Source organism: Biomphalaria glabrata, chromosome 8, assembly GCF_947242115.1.
Source record: "Biomphalaria glabrata chromosome 8, xgBioGlab47.1, whole genome shotgun sequence".
Classification (NCBI taxonomy): Eukaryota; Metazoa; Mollusca; class Gastropoda; family Planorbidae; genus Biomphalaria; species Biomphalaria glabrata.
The window spans coordinates 44,238,030-44,259,140 of NC_074718.1; the positions used below are offsets into that span (position 1 = coordinate 44,238,030).

General features: G+C 33.9%; 1 protein-coding gene across 5 annotated transcripts in view; it reads left to right on the forward strand.

Annotated features, from left to right (window-relative positions):
* LOC106063897 (protein furry homolog) overlaps positions 1-20,104 on the forward strand; it is a 67,455-nt gene extending 47,351 nt beyond the window's left edge. For 3 of the 5 annotated variants that reach the window (XM_056037666.1, XM_056037670.1, XM_056037667.1), the window contains 15 exons: positions 149-166; positions 2,542-2,635; positions 2,918-3,012; positions 4,375-4,557; positions 5,176-5,294; positions 5,396-5,612; positions 8,856-8,946; positions 9,202-9,266; positions 10,426-10,524; positions 11,948-12,028; positions 12,211-12,321; positions 13,150-13,340; positions 14,506-14,603; positions 15,448-15,558; positions 16,425-20,104. In XM_056037666.1, coding sequence (XP_055893641.1) covers positions 149-166; positions 2,542-2,635; positions 2,918-3,012; positions 4,375-4,557; positions 5,176-5,294; positions 5,396-5,612; positions 8,856-8,946; positions 9,202-9,266; positions 10,426-10,524; positions 11,948-12,028; positions 12,211-12,321; positions 13,150-13,340; positions 14,506-14,603; positions 15,448-15,558; positions 16,425-16,594 — 1,743 coding nt within the window. In that variant the 3' untranslated portion in view covers positions 16,595-20,104. The remainder of the gene's footprint in view (positions 1-148; positions 167-2,541; positions 2,636-2,917; positions 3,013-4,374; positions 4,558-5,175; positions 5,295-5,395; positions 5,613-8,855; positions 8,947-9,201; positions 9,267-10,425; positions 10,525-11,947; positions 12,029-12,210; positions 12,322-13,149; positions 13,341-14,505; positions 14,604-15,447; positions 15,559-16,424) is intronic. The other 2 variants (XM_056037668.1, XM_056037671.1) reach the window with 1 other exon arrangement.
* The last annotated feature ends 1,007 nt before the right edge of the window (positions 20,105-21,111 follow it).

A 21,111-nucleotide genomic window follows, 5' to 3' on the forward strand; every position in this document is an offset into this window, starting at 1 on the left:
TGCTACTAAAATAATCATCATGCTTAGGGAATATTGAGTGAAAATTAGTTATTGACATCAGTGCAGAAGATGTGAGCCAGATTTTTACAAATCTTCATCATACACTGTATTTACAAAATCATATCTTGCTTACCCATTGTCTAATTAGGACACAGTTATCAATAAGGTAAGATTTATTTACAAAGCAAAAAAAAAAATGAAATTTTGCATATATCTTTTTTTTTTTGGACCCTCGCATTTTATTTAAAATCCATTAAAAACTGATCCTCAATTTTTAACTTTTTTTTTGGTTCTGTTAGTTGTTCACGTGGGGTGCCTTTGTAACTTAGATATCTCACTTGCTTACCAAGAATTCAGTCATTAAATTAACAGGAGAATTTGGACCTGTTAAATACTAATAAATTTAAACCTTTTTATTAAAAAAAAAACAAACACAGGAATCTAAATATTTATATTTGAATAACCAACTTTTTACTTCAAACAGTTATCTATTTAAGGTCCCCCTAAAATCTGATTTCTATGCTTTGCATATTAAAAAGAAAAGAAAGAAAGAAATTGTGACCCATTGTGCAAATAAAAAATTATTTCTCCTAAGTAATTATTCCCCATGCTCAGGATTCCTACAATTTTGTTTGTGTATTCAAGCTTATTCTTATTATTTTTATTTATAAAGGTGCTTGTATTATTTATAGGAGCGCAAAGATTTTATTTTGCTATATTGAATAAAGAAGACATAAACATGTTTGAGTCTTTTCTTTCTGCCAAAACTTTTGATTCTCTTCGCTCAGTGGTATTTTTCTAGTTATTTTATTTTTGTAGTGTTTTTATTTTTACAAGTATTCTACACTGATACACATAAATACATTGATGAAACAATTTTTTCATACACTTCTTTTAGTTTTTCTAGACCATTTTGAAGTCTTAGCACTAAGATGTCTTTTTTTTTTTAATTTTTTTTTAAATTTTTGCTTGGTCTAGCCGATTTATTCCAGACTTTTTTTTGTGATGAGATTTTTTTTTTTGGGGTATTTATGCGCCACCTGGTCAGACATGCTATCTATATATTTTTTTTTTATATTTGCATGCAATGTTCATATTGTGTTGGCTTCTGCTCAAATGTGTTTATCTCAAATCTATTTTACTCCTATGTTCGAATTGTTTCAGATCATTCTCCGTTGTAGCATTTTCAGAATCAATGTGTCTATGAATGTTTGAGTTATTTAAGTTTGTAGTTTTAATAGCTCCTTCAGAATTGAGAGAAAAAGATATTGAGATTTGAAAATGTATTTAGAAGGCTTGTTTTACTTATATATATATATATATATTTTTTTTCTTTTGCTTATTATTACATTATATCACACAAATATTAACTAGCTAATATAAGGTCTGTTCAAATTGATTTCTCAATTCAGTATAATCAGTATAAACTATTTATAAGAACATAATCATTTCAAAACCTCATGATGATTTTTCTATAAAGATTTTTTTAAAAAATTAACGATAGTTTTAAAAGATTTTTTCTGTTAGTATATTCTCTAGTTCTTTGGTCGTAGACATTTTTACTGTTTCTCTAGGTTCTAGTGTCTGACATATTTTACTATAGTTGAAAATGAATTCATAGAAAAAATGTGAATTAAGGTAAACATGCTTTTATTGTCTGTTCGACATGTGTATTCTTTTTCCTGTGAGAAGAAACCAACACCAGTCTTTCAAGACAGAAGGAGCCATACTTGTCTTGTAGTGTCTCAAGACAGAAGGAGCCATACTAGTCTTGTAGTGTTTCAAGACAGAAGAAGCCTTGCTAGTATTGTAGTGTCTCTGGACAGAAGGAGCCATGCTATTCTTGTAGTGTTTCAAGACAGAAGAAGCCTTGCTAGTATTGTAGTGTCTCTGGACAGAAGAAGCCATGTTAGTCTTGGAGTCTCTCTAGACAGAAGAAGCCATGTTAGTCTTGGAGTCTCTCAAGACAGAAGAAGCCATGTTAGTCTTGGAGTCTCTCAAGACAGAAGAAGCCATGTTAGTCTTGGAGTCTCTCTAGACAGAAGAAGCCATGTTAGTCTTGGAGTCTCTCAAGACAGAAGAAGCCATGCTAGTCTTGTAGTCTCTCTAGACAGAAGGAACCATGCTAGTCCTGTACCACTGTCATTGCATTAGTTAACTTTGAAATGTGACCCAATCAGCCTGTGACTCTTCTCCCCAATTCACCAAATGTAAAACTCACAAGTATGCATGAATATTTTCACCCATGAATATCACTGATATGACAAAGTCATCAGACAATATGACGAAGCTAAAGTCTTTATTAATGCTTTTTATTTGTTGGAATAAAACAAAAAGTTTGAAGAAAAAAATTTTTCTCTCGTTAATAATTAACATTGAAACTTGAGTTTGATATTAAGTTTTACAATATTTTTCATTCCAATGTGAAGGATATACTGGTTGTAGAGTCTATTGTTTGTTGCCTCCAGAATGTTTTATTAAAAGTCAAGAGTTTGTCCTGTAAAGATTTTTATTGAAATGGTTCTGTGCCTTCTATTCCAGGTCATATTCAGCCAGTCTAGTGACACACTCGACCACCAGCCCAGTGTTGGAGGGTCCAGTGGGGAGGAGACGTCTATCCCTGAGGCATCATCAAGTGAGTTTTCGGAGATGTCCCTGTTACTGGCATTTTTTTTTTCTAATTACCATTCCTGCTATTCTTTTGTTTTTCCCATTATTTATTGAATTTGGCGACTAAAAAAAATGTCAACAGCACATCATGATGAACATTTGAGATAAAAAAAAATAAAATTTGCTGTTTTTTTTTAAGGTCAAACTTTTTAGTAATATTGTCTTATGCTAAAAAGCTAGCATTTAAAAAAAAATTATGGTTAAAGTGGGAACAGGTCACGTGTGTGTACAATTATTTGATCTGCAGATGACACTTTGATAGGGAATGAAAGCAGTGGCAATGAATTGATGGTCACATTTAAAGGTTTTGACTTCTTGGACAATGAATTGGAAGAATCTGAGGTATTGTGTAACCCAAACCCCTTTTTTTATCTAGTTTGAATTATTTTTACTTACTTACTAATCATCTTCTTTTTTGAAGTAACGTCTGTATTATATAAGATAAGATAAGATAAAATATTGTCTCTTTATCTAATTCTTGCAGTCAAAACATCTTCTTTTAAAAAAAAAATACTTGTGTGAATGCTTCTATCATGACATAGTATGCTCAGTGCATTCGGGTCCGATCTCTTTTGTGGACCTGTAGAGAGAGAGAGAGATAGGGAGGGTGTATCTGGAAGAAGTCTTCGTGTGCTCTCTTTGGGCACTTGCATAAAGTTTGTCCATCTTGACATATGATATGACCACTTTCTGTCATGCAGGGAGCTTGGCAGAGTTTAAGTCATTGGTTAATATGCATGACTAAATGCATGACGCGTAGGACGTAATCATCTTCTTTTTTGAAGTAACGTCTGTATTATATAAGATAAGAGCTGAGGGTGTTACACTGTATTTTTGTGCGTTCTCACGTGGCTTGTGAGACCTATCTGGGCTTGAAATGATTGGCTGCATACTGGGCAAGCTATTCAAGCTGGAGTTTGTGGGAGCCTACTCAATTTTCTTCTAAGGCGCTTTTCTTCTGCCAAGGCTTTCTTTTTCAAGCACTCTGCAATTTTTGAGTCAGTTTTCACAGTGAAGCGCCATGATGCTGTCTATTATTTCCTTCTGTCTCCCAGGAAGCAAAGTCCATGTTGAAAGTTCTGAAGGTCTAAAGAGTTTTTTTTACTACCATAAGTTAGCTGGCCATAAAGGAGCACTTAGCACACACAACTAAGCTCTAGTCAAATCTAAAAAAATTCCTCATTTTATAATTAACTTGAAATAGAGCCCCCTAACTAGGTGGCTAATTGTTTATGCAACTTCTCCCACATACATGGTCATTGTATTTATATCTAATATTCTACAAATACATATGTACTTAGAGCTGAGGTGAATGAGTGGTAAAGCACTTGGCTTCCAAACTGAAGGTTCTGGGTTCGAATCCTGGTGAAGACTGGGATTTTTAATTTCGGGATCTTCGGGCGCCTCTGAGTCCACCCAGCTCTAATGGGTACCTGACATTAGTTAGGGAAAAGTAAAGGCGGTTGGTCGTTGTGCTGGCCACATGACACCCTCGTTAACCGTAGGCCACAGAAACAGGTGACCTTTACATCATCTGCCCTATAGACCACAAGGTCTGAAAGGGGAACTTTACTTTACTTTACTTCTTCTTCTAGCCAGCTTTATTGCTGCTGATCTGCGAGCACATATATATATATATTTAATAAAAATTTCTTTTATTTTCTTTTTTAATCATGTATTTATTGCTAAAATGTTTCTCTTCAGTCAGAAGATTTCTTCTCTCAACTGGTGGACAGACGCCATTCTCTTCACCTAGAGCCATCCCCTACCACTTCAGGACGTCCTAACTTTGGCAGTGAGCCTAACCTCCAGATGATTAGCAGCAATCTTATAAAGAGGTCATCTCCGCGGGACAGTGCCACAGAGGAGCCTTCGACAGATGATGAGGTTGGGCATTATTTGATCAAATGGGGGATAAACATCAATCCGAAATGAATCATATAGATCTGTCTCTAATTTGTTTAGTTTTATATAGCAATCATCCTTAATCTTCAGAATCAAGGATATTGCCATTATTATTATTTAGCCCTTGTTATTTTCACCAATTGTTTTGATAAACCTCAAATCTATTGTTTGTTTTTTTTTAAATGTATCAAGAGATATCCATGTCGCTACTCAGAATTTTCTTTAGTTCTTCTCACAGTCAAACATTTTTTGCTAAATAGGAAAGATAACTCAAATGAAAGTCATCATAATTCTAATAAATCATTTTCTTTTCTGTAGGAACGGAATTATTTATTTTGATTTAGACTTAAATTTTCACACTACTTATCTGTGTTTGGATGGCTGCCTGGTCGTGAGGTTTGCGCGCTGGACTGTTGTTTGGATTTATCGATGGTCGAGGGTTCAAATCCTGCCCGCTCCCATCCCCCATCGTCCTGAAGGAGGTTTGGACTAGGAAGTAAACCATCTTTAACTCTGAAGGAACATCCGAAACGTCAAACATTTTACAAACAACATTTTACAAACATTTGGTTGGCAAAAATTTTTTTTTTTTTTTTACAGTCTGAAAGCTCTGAACAGGAAACAAGTGCTGCGACAGCGACAGATTCCATTCCTGGGTCATCGTCAAGACAAGATAACTTCATTGGTCGCTTACGGTCTAGTCCACTCACCACTTCAACGTAAGCTTCTGTTATTTGAACATAAATGTAGTAATAACTTTTAAATGAGTTGCTTACTTGTACGGAGTAAATCTTATTGCCGATTGGGTGACTCATTTCAGGCAAAGTCTGGCCAGCAATTCTCCAAGTGAAACAGATACAGTGGATCTCAATTGTAGTCAAGCTTCCCCTGCATTTTCTCAGCTGTCAACATTTTTACCAAACCTTCAAGCTGATGAGCTTGAAGAAGCCTGGAGAAATCATGTTGCTAAGGTTACTGTGGAGTGTTCAGTCAGTCATGTTGGGAAAACGTGCCAGATTTTTCCTAAACTTTTCAGAGTGAGAGACTAATATAATTTTCATACATAATTTTCATTAGTATTGCATCATACTGCCTTTTTTCAAATATTCTTTTACTTTTTTTTTTCATTCTTTAAAGTTTTATTAAATTAGGCCAGGGAAATTTTTAAGAAATTAAATTATATTTATTTTTATCATCTAAATTCTACCATATTCATAGAACCTAAATCTACTAAAATTAATACAACAGCCTCACTAAACAAACCTACTAAAGAAGTAACACCAAAATACCTTAAAACCTTAGTAATAAATTTTCAAAGCATTAGGAACAAAACAGCAGACTTAGAAATTTTATTAGAATGTGAGAAACCAGACATAATTGCAGGCACAGAAACTTGGCTACATCCTGAAATTTATAATGCAGAAATTTTCAATAGTAATTATGAAATTTTTAGAAAAGATTGGGCTGATAATCATGGAGGAGTTCTTTTAGCAATAAAAAACACTCTTATAGCAGAAGAAATTACCTTACCTAACTCAAAAAATATAGAATCAACATTTTGTAAAATTAATACCACCTCAACATCCCTAATAATAGGCAGCATTTACAGACCACCAAATTCTAGTTTAGAATACATGCAGGAACTATGTAATCAGATTACTACACTTAAAGAGACAAATAAAAATGCAGTTTTTTGGATTATGGGTGATTTCAACCTACCTGATATAAATTGGAAAACACTAACCATAGATAAACACCAAAACCTTAAGGACATAAATGAGCTTTTCATAGAAACTTTACACAACCTAAGTTTAGATCAAATCATTAAAAAGCCAACTAGATTAAACAACACATTAGATCTCTTCTTAACCAACAGACCTGGATTAGTAGTTGATTATGATATTATCCCTGGTCTATCAGACCATGAGATCATAAAAATACACAGTCAGATAAAAGCAGTAGCCAATACAAAACCCAAAAGAAAAATCTTACTCTGGAATAAATGTAACCTAACACAACTACACCAAGCTGCATTAAACTTTCAACAAACATTCTTATTAGAAAAAGACATTAACCAACCAGTCGATGACCTCTGGAATTTCATTAAAAACCATCTTAAAAGCATTATAGAAAATCATATACCAACTTAATACACATCAAACAAAATAAATAAATGCTGGTTTAATAATAGACTAAAGAAGCTTTGTAAACAGAAGGAAAACCTATATAGAAAATTTAAAGAAACTAATGCAGAAAGAGTTTACAAAAAGTATATAAAAATTAAACACTTAACCCAAAAAGTAAGCAGACAGCTGCAGAGTGAATACATAAACAATGTAATATCTAAAGATAACAACAAAAACCTATGGTCATACATTAAGTCTAAGAAAATGGAAACAACAGGCGTAGCGCCATTAAAAGATGAACATAACATAATACATAATGATAATGAAACTAAAGCAAACATTCTAAACAAATACTTTGCATCAGCATTCTCAGCCCCAGGAGACAAAGACATATTACTGAATTTGAACCAAGTAGACAACATAGAAGATATAGTAGTACAAGAAAATGGAATTCAAAAGCTATTAGCCAACACCAAACCAAATAAAGCTTCTGGACCTGATGGTATTCCAGCTAGATTACTCAAAGAACTAAGTAATGAGCTAGCCCCAGTGTTCAAAATACTCTTTCAGGCTTCACTTAACCAGGGCAGAGTACCAAAGGACTGGAAAGAAGCTAATGTCACCCCCCTATTTAAAAAAGGAGAAAAATCTGACCCAGGAAACTACAGACCAGTATCACTTACCAGCATCACATGTAAAATCCTAGAACACATAATATGTAGCAACATCATAAACCACTTAGACAAACATAATGTCCTCACACCATACCAACATGGCTTTAGGAAATATAGATCATGTGAAACACAACTAATAGGACTAATTGATGATTTTTCAAAAGGTTTAGATAATAGTGAACAAATAGATGCTATCTTACTAGATTTTTCTAAGGCTTTTGACAAAGTTCACCACCATAGTTTGCTTAAAAAATTAAAATATTTCGGCATTAATGGTCCACTGCATCAGTGGATTAAAGACTTTCTGATAGGGAGAGAACAAACTGTAATAATAAATGGCTCTAAATCAACACCGATAACAGTAAACTCAGGTGTACCTCAAGGAACAGTCTTGGGTCCACTACTATTTTTAATTTACATAAATAATTTACCAAATTGCATTACTTCAGGAACAAAAGTCAGATTATTTGCAGACGATTGCATAATATATAGAACAATAAAAACAACACAAGATACAGATATTTTACAAAGAGAATTAGATGAATTACAGAAATGGGAATCAAATTGGAGCATGTCTTTCCACCCAGAAAAATGTCAGTTGTTAAGGGTAACAAAAAAACTAAAACAAATTAATTCCACTTATCTTATTCATGGCAAACCAGTAACACAGACTAAAAACGCAAAATACCTAGGTGTTATAATAAATGAAAAACTGTCATGGAATCCACATATTGATGAAACTACAAAAAAATCAAACAAAGCATTAGGATTTATTAAAAGAAATTTCTATAAATCAAATAAGAACATAAAACTAAAATGTTATTTAACCTTGGTTAGGCCAATAATAGAATATGCATCCTCTGTTTGGGACCCCTCAACTCAAGAAAACATTAAGAAACTAGAACAGACACAAAATAGAGCAGTGCGCTTCATAACAAACGAATATTCACATTTGACTAGAGTAACACCTTTAGTAAAATCACTAAATTTAGAAAGCCTTCAGGACAGAAGGCTCAAAAGTAAAGTAGCAATCATACATAAAACACTGAACCATAATCTTCAAATACAAAAACAAAATTTAATAAAATACTCTGAAAGACACAAAGATAAAGGCACATTCCTCGTCCCATATGCTAGGACAAATTTGTACAAATACTCCTTCTTCCCTAGTGCTATTAGAGCATGGAATGGGTTGCCTGAGCTAGCCAGGAAAACCAGTGACTTGGCAGAATTTAAGTCATTTGGTTAATATGCATGACTAAATGCATGACGCGTAGGACGTAATCATCTTCTTTTTTGAAGTAACGTCTGTATTATATAAGATGAGAAGATATGAAAATTTATTTATATATTCACTAAATTTTGTGAACTAAAATATTGATTTTAATTTGGTGTCGCTCTTTTACATAAACTTTTCTTAAACAATTTGTATGAAGAATCTTTTTCAAATATCTAAACACATCTTATCTTCTGTGCATAGGAACTGCGCAAGCGTTTAACTACGATGACAAAAGAAGCATGTTATTATATTTCAAAGTCTGAAAATTTGAAGCCAGTTACATCCCAAATAGGTTAGTTGTTTCTTTATTCTGTCCCTTCTAAAAGAGGTAATTAAGGAGGACAGTCGTTTTAGTACAATATTCTAAGATTCTGAAATTAACTTGATTGCTCTCAATTTATAATGCTATTGCTTAATCTTTGAACTTAATTTTATTTGTTTAAACAAAGTAAGTTTTTTTAAATACTTTACTGATAGTTTTTTTTTCTTTATTAAACCTAAAAAAAAAAAATATTTTTTTAAAAATTGTGTCTCTTGTAAATAACAGGTAAAGTGTTGGAGCTGGTCCACGAACAGTTGGAGTGTCCTTTCTTTTACTCAGAGTCTGACTCGGTGAGTTTGTGTCATGTGAAGCTCAATTCAATGTTTGGTTGTATGTTCATCATCATCATCAAACTCCATTAGAGTGAGGGCTTGAGAGGTTCAAATCCTCTCTTGCAAAAGCCCTGGACAGAAACCCTGCTGTCTTGCGTAGTGCATAAATGTCGCCATACAGGTCGAGAATTTTGGGTTTCCCAGACCTGTCGAGACAGAGATCAGCAAGTCTGGGGCAGTCAAACAGAATATGAGGCACGGTTTCCTCTTCTTCCCCGCAGCGGGGGCACCGTGAATCAAAATTTGGCCATAGCCGCGAGAAATATGAGCCAACAGGACAGTGGCCTGTCCTGCACTGTGCTATGATAGCTTGCTCAGGCCTGGACAGCCTCCACCACGGGGAAGTGCAGTCAGGGCACCTCATGCGCTCCCAGACTCCACGGCTTTTTGAGACTTGTCCCAGCACTCAAACCACTTTTCCATTTCTGTTTTTTTGTATTATAGCCAGGGCTTGATGAAAGCTTACAGCCTGTTCAGTGGGTGGAATTTGCCCTCCCTCATGGTTGTATGTTAGGATAGATATCTCTTTAAATGTATTTAATATTTCTTATCTACTTCTTTGTTCTCATATGTAACATTTGAGTTGAAGAAAGGATATAGACCATGGTATTTAAAACTGTATAGGAGTTTCCATATTTGTCATTTCTCCTTATACGTTTAAAAGTGGTATTACAAAGCCAGTATATTGGTCAGTCCCCTTGATACAGTTTGTATGTTTAAAAGTCGAGGTCATTATTCTCTGTTGCCACACCAATGTTTTATGTTTTTTTTTCTTCCCAATTATGTACTGTCTCATTCTCATGTGTTCTGTTCTCAGCGTTGTGTGTTGATTTATTATTGAAGCGTGGTCGAGAGGCCAAGTACACTTGAACTTGGCTTGGCTACCTATGAAAGAGGCTCGAGGTTTGACACCCAACTCGAGCAGAGTTGTGTTTAGTGAGCGCCTAAAGGCTGCATGGAAAACCTTCTCCCAGATACCTCATACCCACCGCTGGTCCACAAACGAGATTATACCACAGCATACATAAGCATAAAAGTAACGCTATATAAAAGTTATACTTTAATTTTTTACATTTTTAACTGACTTGTTTTTTTTCTACTATTTTGTTTTGATCAGATGTTAGGCACCAGACTAGTGGACAGACACAGGTTCTGTGTGCTGGAGATACAGGAATGTTTCCAGATTTACTCAGCTAAGAAAGACCAGGCTGAACAAGTAAGTAGCTATTTGAATAATTACAAGTTCTGGAGTAATTGTTTTAGAAAGTCTTCAAGCTCATCTGTGCATATTTGATTCAATGTATTTTGTATCTAGTTTGTTGAGACTTTTCATAGCGCATTGTTGTTTCCACTTATAGTAATTATGATTTTGTTTCATTAAAATACTGATTAGTTTCAAAGTAAACCCAATTTTGATACACAGTAGAAACTCTTGTGTAGATTGTTTCTCCCAGGAATGGTATATAAAAACAAAAAATTCTGTCAATATTGAAATGGAACATTTACTTACCTCTGTTGTACTTAAAAAAAAACAACTTTCAGTCTTAAATTTTAAAATGAGACCCCAGTGTCTTAAGACAGAAGCCTTCGTAATCTTATGCTGGTGTCTTTTCATTAGTTTCAAAACAAAGTACCTGTTTGTGAGTCTTCTCCTTTTCAACAAAATTCACTGAAACCCAAAAGTGTCAATGAAATGACATTTTCATCAGACTAAGAAGAAGCTAGTGTGGGAAGCGTGGTCGAGAGGCCAAGTGCGCTTGAACTTGGCTTGGCTTGGCTACCTAGAAGGGGGCTCGAGGTTCGACACCGACTCGGGGAGAGTTGTGTTTACTGAGCGCCTAAAGGCAGCACGGAAAACCAACTCCTAGATACCCCCTCCCCCCCACTGGTCCACAAATGAGATTGGACCAAAAGCGCTCTGAGCATGCTATAAGCATGAAAGTAGCGCTATATTGGTTTGAAGAAAAACTAAAATGTTGACATTTAATTTCATTTTCATAATTCATCCAAAACTTGTATTCTGAAATTGTGAAACAAAATACTTACTGACTTCTCTCAATATCATGTTTTAACTAATTGTTACTCAGACATTCCCACCTCACAGTCGCATGATAATTGTAAACAAAAATACTTACTGACTTCTCTCAATATCATGTTTTAACTAATTGTTACTCAGACATTCCCACCTTACAGTCGCATGATAATTGTAAACAAAAATGTACACTCATTTCCACTTTCTTGCAATTGATCTGAATATAATTCAAATGTGGACTTTGGCAATATTTACCCTGTGACAGCTACATTTAGTCAAGGTTAAGAGTTGGGTCAGGTCTTGCCTAACTCCACTTGTCATAATGTTTTCTGAGATTTAACTTGTTTGTTGATATATGACAATGTTCAGAATCACATTTTTTTTGTCATAAAGAAAAACTAACAATTAAACCTTTGCCCATGGAATGGATTATAGCAAATATTTTATTGAGAGCAATCTCTATTTTGTAATTATTTCACTGAGTAATCTCCCATTGAACTAGATGGTTTGTTGGACTGTTTTTGTACTTGAAAGAATGTAATCTCTAAACAAATTCTTACACTTACACAACTGAAAGTAAGCATTCTATTTTTTGACATCCACACAGAGTCTGGAGACTCTCAAATCAAGTATCAAACAACAGTCATTGGGAGATGGAGGCTCATACATTATGGCAGGAGAGGAACAGGTTCTTTAAACACCATTTACTACAAACATAGTTTCTCTTTAGTGCTTAGCCGTTACTGTTTTTACTTTCTATATTTGTAATAAATTAGAAACATTCAATTATGTTCTTTATTTACTCTTAAAATATTGTCACTTCGAAGCTTTGTTTTAAATTGAAGTTTTCTTATTAAATTTTGCTAACAGCAACTAGAACTGTGCCAGAAGCTGTACAAACTCATCTTCCAACTAGTTTTGCTCTTTGAGTCTTACCTAAAACTCCTGGATGTTTTCCAAATGGTCACAGCTTCACCACAGGTAATCATTTTATTTTTTGGGGTGTTTTTCTTTGAAACTATATTTGTTGTTTTGTTTTGTTTCACTATTTTGTGAATTATAAAAGCAGCACTATTTTGTGAGTGTGAGCTTGAAATGGAAGATTAGAATTCTGATCAATTGTTAGTGTAAAAAAACAACTAAACAATAAATATGTTATGAACATAATAATAATAGAGTCGAAAACCAATGTCCGCTTAGTATGGGGCTTTAATACACTGAATGACTACACAACACACATTTCGTGAACACGTTCTCACGGACGAGTTACAAGCACATGTAAACATAAGAACGACAACCTATACAGCATATAATTTTCATAAAAAAAATAAAACAAAAAAAATAGTTTTATTGGAATTTTAACAGATTTTTTTAACAAAAATGTTTGTATTGAAACAATGGCTGCCCAGTCAGATGGTATGCGCTTTGGTCTGTCGTTCAATGGTCTGGGGTCCAATCCTTGCCCAATGGCATCCTGAAGAAGGTTTGGGCTGTGATGTAATTATCTTCAAATCTAAAGGAGCCTGTAAAATAAATGTGTCGTCTGTCATATTGAATCAATACAAAATCCAACTCATAATTTACTGATAGTGTACCTTAGCTAAAGGTAGAGTCAAAGTATTTTGAATTTCAAACTTTTTTAGTTTACATTTTTGTATTACATAAACATTACTGTGATATGAAAGTGTCATGTACTCCCTACATCCCTCCTAAACACTTGGACTGTGCTAGTTTAAGGCAAGGCTCTTTGCTTCTGGAGCTGCAGATGACAACTTCATAACATTTGACGTATTGTTTTCTTGTCTCTAGGTATCTGATGTCTCCAGCCAAGTGATGTCCATCAGGAAAGAGCTTCACATTTCATTACAAGAGCTGGACAATGGTCAGGCATCTCCTTTTAATGTGGACACAATTAGCAAACAGGAAGGTGTGATAGCACTGGCTGAATATCTCCAGGGAGGTCAATACTTGAAAGCTATTCAGATTTTAAGATGTTTCAGGTACTACACATTGCAGTTTTTTTTTCTTCTTCTTGTAATATTTCAGAACAAAGTTTCTCAGTTCCTATCAACTCAGCCTTACTATAAAAACATTGTTTATTTGTGTGTAAATCTTTTTTAAACAAGCCACAATTTATTGGGTACTATGAGTTGAATACTTTAAATTGACTACTATGGCTGCTATTTCAAACAAGGCAATGTAGATCTTTGTACAATAACTGTCTGGTCATGAGGTGTGCATTTCAGTCTGTCATCACTATAATCATAACTCTTAAAAACATGTCATCACTATAATCTTAACTCTTTAAAAAAATGTAATCACTTAAATCTTAACTCTTAAAAACAGTGCTTTTTTTTTCTCATTCTGACAGAATTTTTTTTTCACATAATTTTTATCAAATATGCCTGTTTATAAATGTCATACTGTTTTTTCTATTTGTTTAAACATATACTTGATACATAAAATTTTGTTGTAAATCGAATGTACTACAAGATAATTTATAAGTCAGTGTAATAAAAAGTAACTGGAAAAAAAATTAGGCAATACCGATATCAGAGATGAAAAAAAAATGATATTTGATTTCTTATAAAAATGGACTTACTCTAGAAAAAAAAAGAATATCACAGCAGTCCTTATTCATTATTATTGTAAAAAAAATAATTAAACTCTATCCAATTATCTACAGAAAAAACATAACACTGTAAAACTTGATCAATATTTAATAAGACTTTTAGTGATCCTTTTAAGTACAGTATCATTCCAACTGGGGTGAGGCCCCCATTGGCTTACTAGATCTAAGGGTGTCTAAATGTAGATCTTATTAGCTATCAGACTTGCTTTAATCTGAAGGCTGAAAATCACTTTCAGGACAACTTTCTAAGTCACTCATGTCACTATTATTCATATCTACAAAGATATTTAGAGCCTGATCAGTAGTAAAATCGCAAGGAGGCTTAGAGCTAGACGAAGAACAAGAAGGCTTGTCAGCGCCATTTTGCGGTCTTGAAAAGTTAAATTCAAACCCTGCCCACTTCCATCCTCAGTCCTCCTGCAGGAGGTTTGGGCTGGGACTGTGGCAGTCTTCATTTCTGTAGGGACATCTGAAAGTTTAAAACAGTCCCCCATTGGTTGTTGGGAATGATTGACTGTTTGCTCTTACTTCAGGTCTTCCTGGCCCAACGATGTATTTGGTATGACCACAGAGGATGATGTCATGACTCTGCTCAATATTTACTGCAGCAGTTTGGCTGAGAAGAAACAAGGTGATTACACCACAAGTATAAGTACACACCACAAGTATAAGTACACACCACAAGTATAAGTACACACCACAAGTATAAGCACACCACAAGTATACATACACCATTAGAATAAGAAAATATTAAATACAAGTATAAGAACACCACCAATACTAATGCACCACAAGTATAAGAGACCACAAGAACAGTACAAATACAAGTACACCACAAGTATAATCATGCCACAGGTATAAGTCATCACCAGTAGGAACTAAAACCAATATGCAATAAAACCTGTTGTTTTTTTTTCTAAGCTGGACTAATTAGGTGGCAACACTTGGTCCTTACCAAGCAAATAATTATATATTTATGAATTTAAAAGTTTGTGAATATTAAAATTTCTTTTATGTGTCATATGCTCTTTGAAATTTAAAAACTTACAGATTAAAATTCTATTGGGTGAGAATAGTTAGAAAGTGCTGTTCTTTAGAAGTAACTTTGTTAGAGCATTGGATGTGTTCTAATATTGAAAATAATATCCAGTCATTGATCTCAGACAGACAACATGCTACACCACTTTTAAGAAGAACATTAAGACCTATCTGTTTAAAACTTTTTTAGATTAACTGTCATTTTAGCTCTCGTGTTTTTGTTTGTAATGTTGTTACAGCGCCTTGAGCCTACATTTTGTTTGTTAACAGCGCTTTATAAATAAAATTATTATTATGTTAGAAATGAACGAGTAGTCATTCTCTGGCGCTGCCAGGGTCGAGTTTCGCTAAAGAGAAACAAAATTCATCGTAGTCCCTTTAACAGTTTCCACTGAGGAATTTTATTATTATTATTTATAAAACACTTTCCTTTCCAGGTTTATTTGCTCTGACTAGAACAAGTTTGGAGCTGACCCCATTGTACAGTCAGTTGATGGACATCAATATCAAACTTAGCTCCAGCTCTTTGATCTCAGCCTCAGCTGCTGGTTAGTGGCTCATTTTTTTAATGCTACTTTGAATTGAAATAGGTGCATTCATACAGATTTTATGTATACAGATTGCATTTAGGAGCTTTTGTGACCCAATGAAGAAGCCATTTTTTTTACAAGGTAATGAGGTTGCAGGTCAATTTAGTTTGGCATGATTACATTATGATTCAGATGCCAAATTAAATTAGAAAAACATTTTGGGCGAGCGAAGCATTGCATTCTGGAATTATTTTCCAAGTTTTGGATGGCAAATGGTCTATGCTCTGAACTGTCATCTCAGAGGTCTCAGTATCAAACCCTGCTGACTGCCATCCCCTGCAGGAGGTTTGATATATCATTCAAGAGAAATGCATGCTCATTTTAAATTAAACAAATTTGAATTAAAAGTTAATTTAATTTTGGTTTATGAAATTTAAATATGAAAACTCACAGACTATGGACAAGTCATCTAGACCTAGGAAATATTTAATTAAAAACAGAAAAGGAAATCTTGAGTGATTCCATCAGAAAGAACATACTAGAATAATAGTTTAAGGTCCCGCTTTAAACACTTCATGCTCTGTAATAGCATGTTGAAAGTGAAAAAAATCCAGATTTTAACAAACAGAAACTATTCAGGATTAAGTTTTAAGCAATCAAAAACATTCCGGAAGACAAAATTAAACAAATAAGTTTTAAAGCATTGACAATTGGGAGTGTCCCTCAGATGGAAAAAGCATTTCAAAATGGAGATGGGAGGGTTGTTCTAGAGAGAAAGAGTTACTTTGTCATTTTTATGTCCTGCTGAGGATTGTGGACCAGATTGCTAGCATTTAATTGTTTTTAAAAATATGTGATGCCCAACTATTTCTTTTTTAATATAGCAATCAGCCTGGCAGCCACAACATTGATACTCTCATCTCCATCTTCACCTAGAGGAGCAGGTAGCAGTAGAGACAGTGGAGGCAGTGGAGATGGTAGCTTAAGAACTATATCTGAAGAACATCGACGGCTGGAGCTTCTCTTGAAGTCCTCTGATTCCAGTATATTATGACTATAGATGAATGACTCCGAAAAGAATTTGGATTGAGCAATAATAGAGGCTGTTTTCAGAATAAGACAATTTTTGAATGAAGTTTTTACCTCAAAACATCCCCTCAGACTCTATATATGAATGAGCAGCTTTCTGTTTGAATTCAACATTTCTGTTGAATTGGTGAGAGCAGTTTGGAACAATATTCATCCAGATTTAGAAAGTCTTAAAGGATGAGTTTGTTCCAAACTATTTTTGCATTTGTTAAATAAGTTGACAGAACATGTGAAGATTGAATGCACCTGCTACAAGTTGCTTTCTGTTAATAAACAACTGTCATGTTCCTTATTTTTATAGTCAAAGTTAGTCTTAAGTCATTTTTATTCAATTTTTGTTAATATGTTTTGAATTCCATAGAGAATGCTCTCTTTGTGTATGTGTGTGTTTGATCAAATCAAATAGTTTTTAAAAAAAAACAACACAGCAGTTGTCCAGCAAAAACAAATTACTTTTTCACTTAGTGGACTTAGTAAAGGAACATTGTAAAATTAAAGAAAAACAAGTTCTCGTGACTCTCAACAAATTTGATGCTGTTTATCTCTGAAATGTGGTACTAATTTGACTAGCATAGGTGAAGTGTGCTCATTAATCAAGTTTTGCCTGTCCATGTCATCATGTAAGTTTAAAGCCAGAGAGATAGCTCGTGAAGTTGAAATTCTTAATGATTGATTACTTGACCTCTTATACTAGTAAAAAAGTAAAGTTCCCCCTTTCAGACCTTGTGGTCTATAGGGCAGATGGTGTAAAGAGTATCTGATTCTGTGGCCTGCGGTTAATGAGGGTGTCATGTGGCCAGCACAACGACCAACCGCCTTTACTTTTCCCCAACTAATGTCAGGTACCCATTAGAGCTGGGTGGACTCAGAGGCACCCGAAGATCCCGAAATTTAAAATTCCATTCTTCACCAGGATTCAAATGCCGGACCCTGGTTCAGAAGCCAAGCATTTTACCACTCAGCCACCGCACCTCCTCCTCTTGTACTAATACCATCTAAAAGTTTTTAATATCATTTCTACTTTTCCAATCTAGTTACGAACCTAGTTCATAAAAAGTATTGAATGAAAAAAAAAAGGATAAATGTGCTGAGACTTTGTTGGCCTTTGCATCCTTTCAAAGAAGAAAAAGCTGGGGTTTTTTTTATAGGTTTCTTTTTCATTTATTTTTATTTTTTGATGTTTTTCTTATTTCCTGTGAGTATTTATTTGATTTCTTTAAAAAAAAATATTTTCTGTTGAACTGTTTTACATCTGTTGTCATTACTTGAACACAATACAATTGGACAGTGTTTTGAACTGTTATGTAAAGATGATACTCTTTGTTGTGATTCGTTATTTATAGTAACACAGTCACATGTGAATCTCAAATTGCTAACAAGAAAGTGAATTAAAATTCTGTATCATAGATATTTGCTGAAAATCAAATGTGCATGAATTGGACTTCTTGGAACTACATATGAATACTTTGAATTTGTTCAAAATGTTTCTATGGCTAATTTGTTTTATTTATTAATTTGTTTTTGTTGCTTTGTTTTTAAACTTTGATTAGCTAATAACTTGATTTTATTCATTTTACCTCGCAATACTGTGTATTTCATTATTTGCTAAAATTAATCATTTTAATATCAGGGTTTTCTGTTTTAACCACATTCTGGGTTTGTTTGGAATGCATGTTTATGTGAAGAAGAAAAAGAAAACTTTGCCAGCAAGGAACTAGAAGAAAACAATTCTAGGGTTTTTTTTTTTGCTTTTATAATGGTATCAATTTATCTTATAAGAATCATTCTGTACGTGTCAGATCTTAAGTAACACATTAACAGGCCCTGGTGGAAATCTTGACTTGAGTGTTTGAACATCTCATTCTCTGAAAACTTCAGAATGTTTTACTTTCATTTCACACCATGTGATGGTAGAATTCTGTTGTAGCAAAGTACCTGGTGCCAGTACTTTAGGTCTGTGTACATTGATTCTACGAAACTTTAAATCTTTTGGGGTTTTTGTTACCGTACACTTGACATTCTTAAACAGATTCTTACATTCAGATTGTTTTCAAGTTGCTGAAAAATGTTTTCTCGCCCCCCCCCCCCCCAATAAAACATGAATTTTTGTTCTTCATTGAGATCCTGACTGGTCCAGGGTAAGTGAAACACTTGAGCTCTTTGGGTTTCTCCAGAATTTCTTAATTCTAAGGCACCATGTTCATGTAAATAGTTTGTTCACAATGAACTGTTCTTAAATTCTAACCCTGTGTGTTTAGTAATCATGTTTATTTTTGTGTTCGGTCTGTAGTAACTACTATGTGACTTAAGCAAACTAGTATCTAGTGACACTTGTTGAGCAGTCTTGTTGCCCATCCATTCTGGCTTTGAAATATTAAAGTTGCTAACCTTTTCTTTGTACCAGTATATCTTGTGACCTATTTTTAGTTCCATCTTCTTGTTAAATTTTCATTTATTCTGTTGGTTGTTGGCACCACCGATGATCTGCTAACTGTTCATCTCCTTCCCTATGTTAAGTAAATTTCACCCAGCGTGAACCTGATCCATTCTTTTGAGCTGCCTTCCCATCTCTTTTTTTTTGTGTCTTGTTTTTCTCTCTCTCTTTTTCTGGGCTCTAGGTCTCGCGTGACGTCTTTACAAGAGCCAATCTTGATTTGACTATTTGTTCCTCTCACTATCTCTATTGTGGGAACTTGTATTTCCAGCTCTGTCCAAGATCCTTAGACACTATAAATATCAGAGATTTTCTTTAAATAGCCATAAAGCCATAATTTAAATAGTCAGTAACCTAGAAACATTCTTTAACTTGCAGCAAACTGGTAGCAACAGTTGCCCTAGAAGCATATAAAATAGTCTTTGGTTTCAACATCAATAAATTGCCATTTCAGATAGTGCACAATAAGGTTAAGACTCAAATGTGTCCAGATATAATTATTTTAAATGTGTTATTTTAAATCTTGATTACTTGACTATACATTCTGTGTGTTGATGATATTGATGTGTTTATGTATTCTGCCCTGTAAGTACAATATCTGTTTCTAGTGATATTTGTCTGCTCCGTTTAGCAGCACTGGATTAAAATTTTAAACTTGATCACAATTTTTTTTCAGAAGAGATATAGAGTTCATTTTTTTTAATTCAAAGGACCTGAATGTATACCACAGTTTGAAGATTATGTTATCTTTAATCAAAATAATGTCAAAAAGTCAGTAAAACTATACATCAGTAGGTTAACTATTAGTTTGAGTAGCCTTTGCTGAGGGTCAAAGAAAAACTATAACATTTGGACTGTTGTTTTGCTTCTAGAAAATTTGACATGGCATTCACTCTCCTAACTCTTTTGAGTTTGTCTTCCTTTCTTAAAAGTATGTTAAATCTGTTTCCTTTTAACCTTATTTGTATTAATTATTAAAGTATGTTTCATTGTAATTATATTATTTATTACTTCAGTAAATAAAATAATTAATAAAGTGAAGTTTTTGGTTTGAATGTATTTATCTAGAATCTTTCTAGAGTCTAGTGCAAAATATGTTGTTCCCTATGGTCATTGGTGACTACAGTGTCAAATGAAAACTCCAATGTTCGCAAAATCAATGTTGTTAAACATTCAAGGCTTTACTTAAATATAGATCTAAATTCGTAATCACAACCAAAATGCTTCCCCATTTTTAAAGACTACCATTTAAACCATTTAACAAGCTTTTTCATTGCACAATGATGTGATATCAGCAATATTCAATAGTAAGATGTGTTGACCAAGATTCAAGATGTATAGTTCAATCTCCCAACTGACCCAATAAATTTACAATCAAGGATCATGCGATATCGGCTATTCAATAAAAAGGTATAGCCTATCTAGTTCAATCCCCAGTTCATCTTATTTATAATTTGCTGCAAAAGTAACCTACTATTCCGTTCGACAAACAATAAGTTATTGAAATAAAAGAGACTATAATAGATCTACAAACCATGACCTCTTGCATGACTTATTGGAAGGCTGCCTGGTCATGTGGTCGTTACTCCTGCGAGATGTCTTGGCTAGCTATTTATAATTATTCCGTCATATATATATATATAAATCTCTAATACAGGATATATTGTAAGTAGGGGACGCTGTCTAAAGCAAAACAAAAACAGGGTTCTAGATGTATATAAACATCAGGTTCATGAAACGAAAAAAAATCAATGTATAAATGTATCGCGGACAATGCTTATATATGCTTGCCCTGGCAGTGGCAAAATATGTAGGTCACAGCTGGGGCTGCATAGCTACTGAATTCCTCATTAATATTCGGACTCGAAGACAAGCCTTATTATTATAATTATACATAGAGTCACTATTGCGGAACAGGCATGTTTACAGAACAGCTTGTCGAAATTAGTTAAATTTTATTTTGATATTTTCAGCTAAACTACTGTAATGGTACTGCACATGGTCCATTTGTGTTTCTACATTTCCAATATACAGGCTTTCCTTTCACA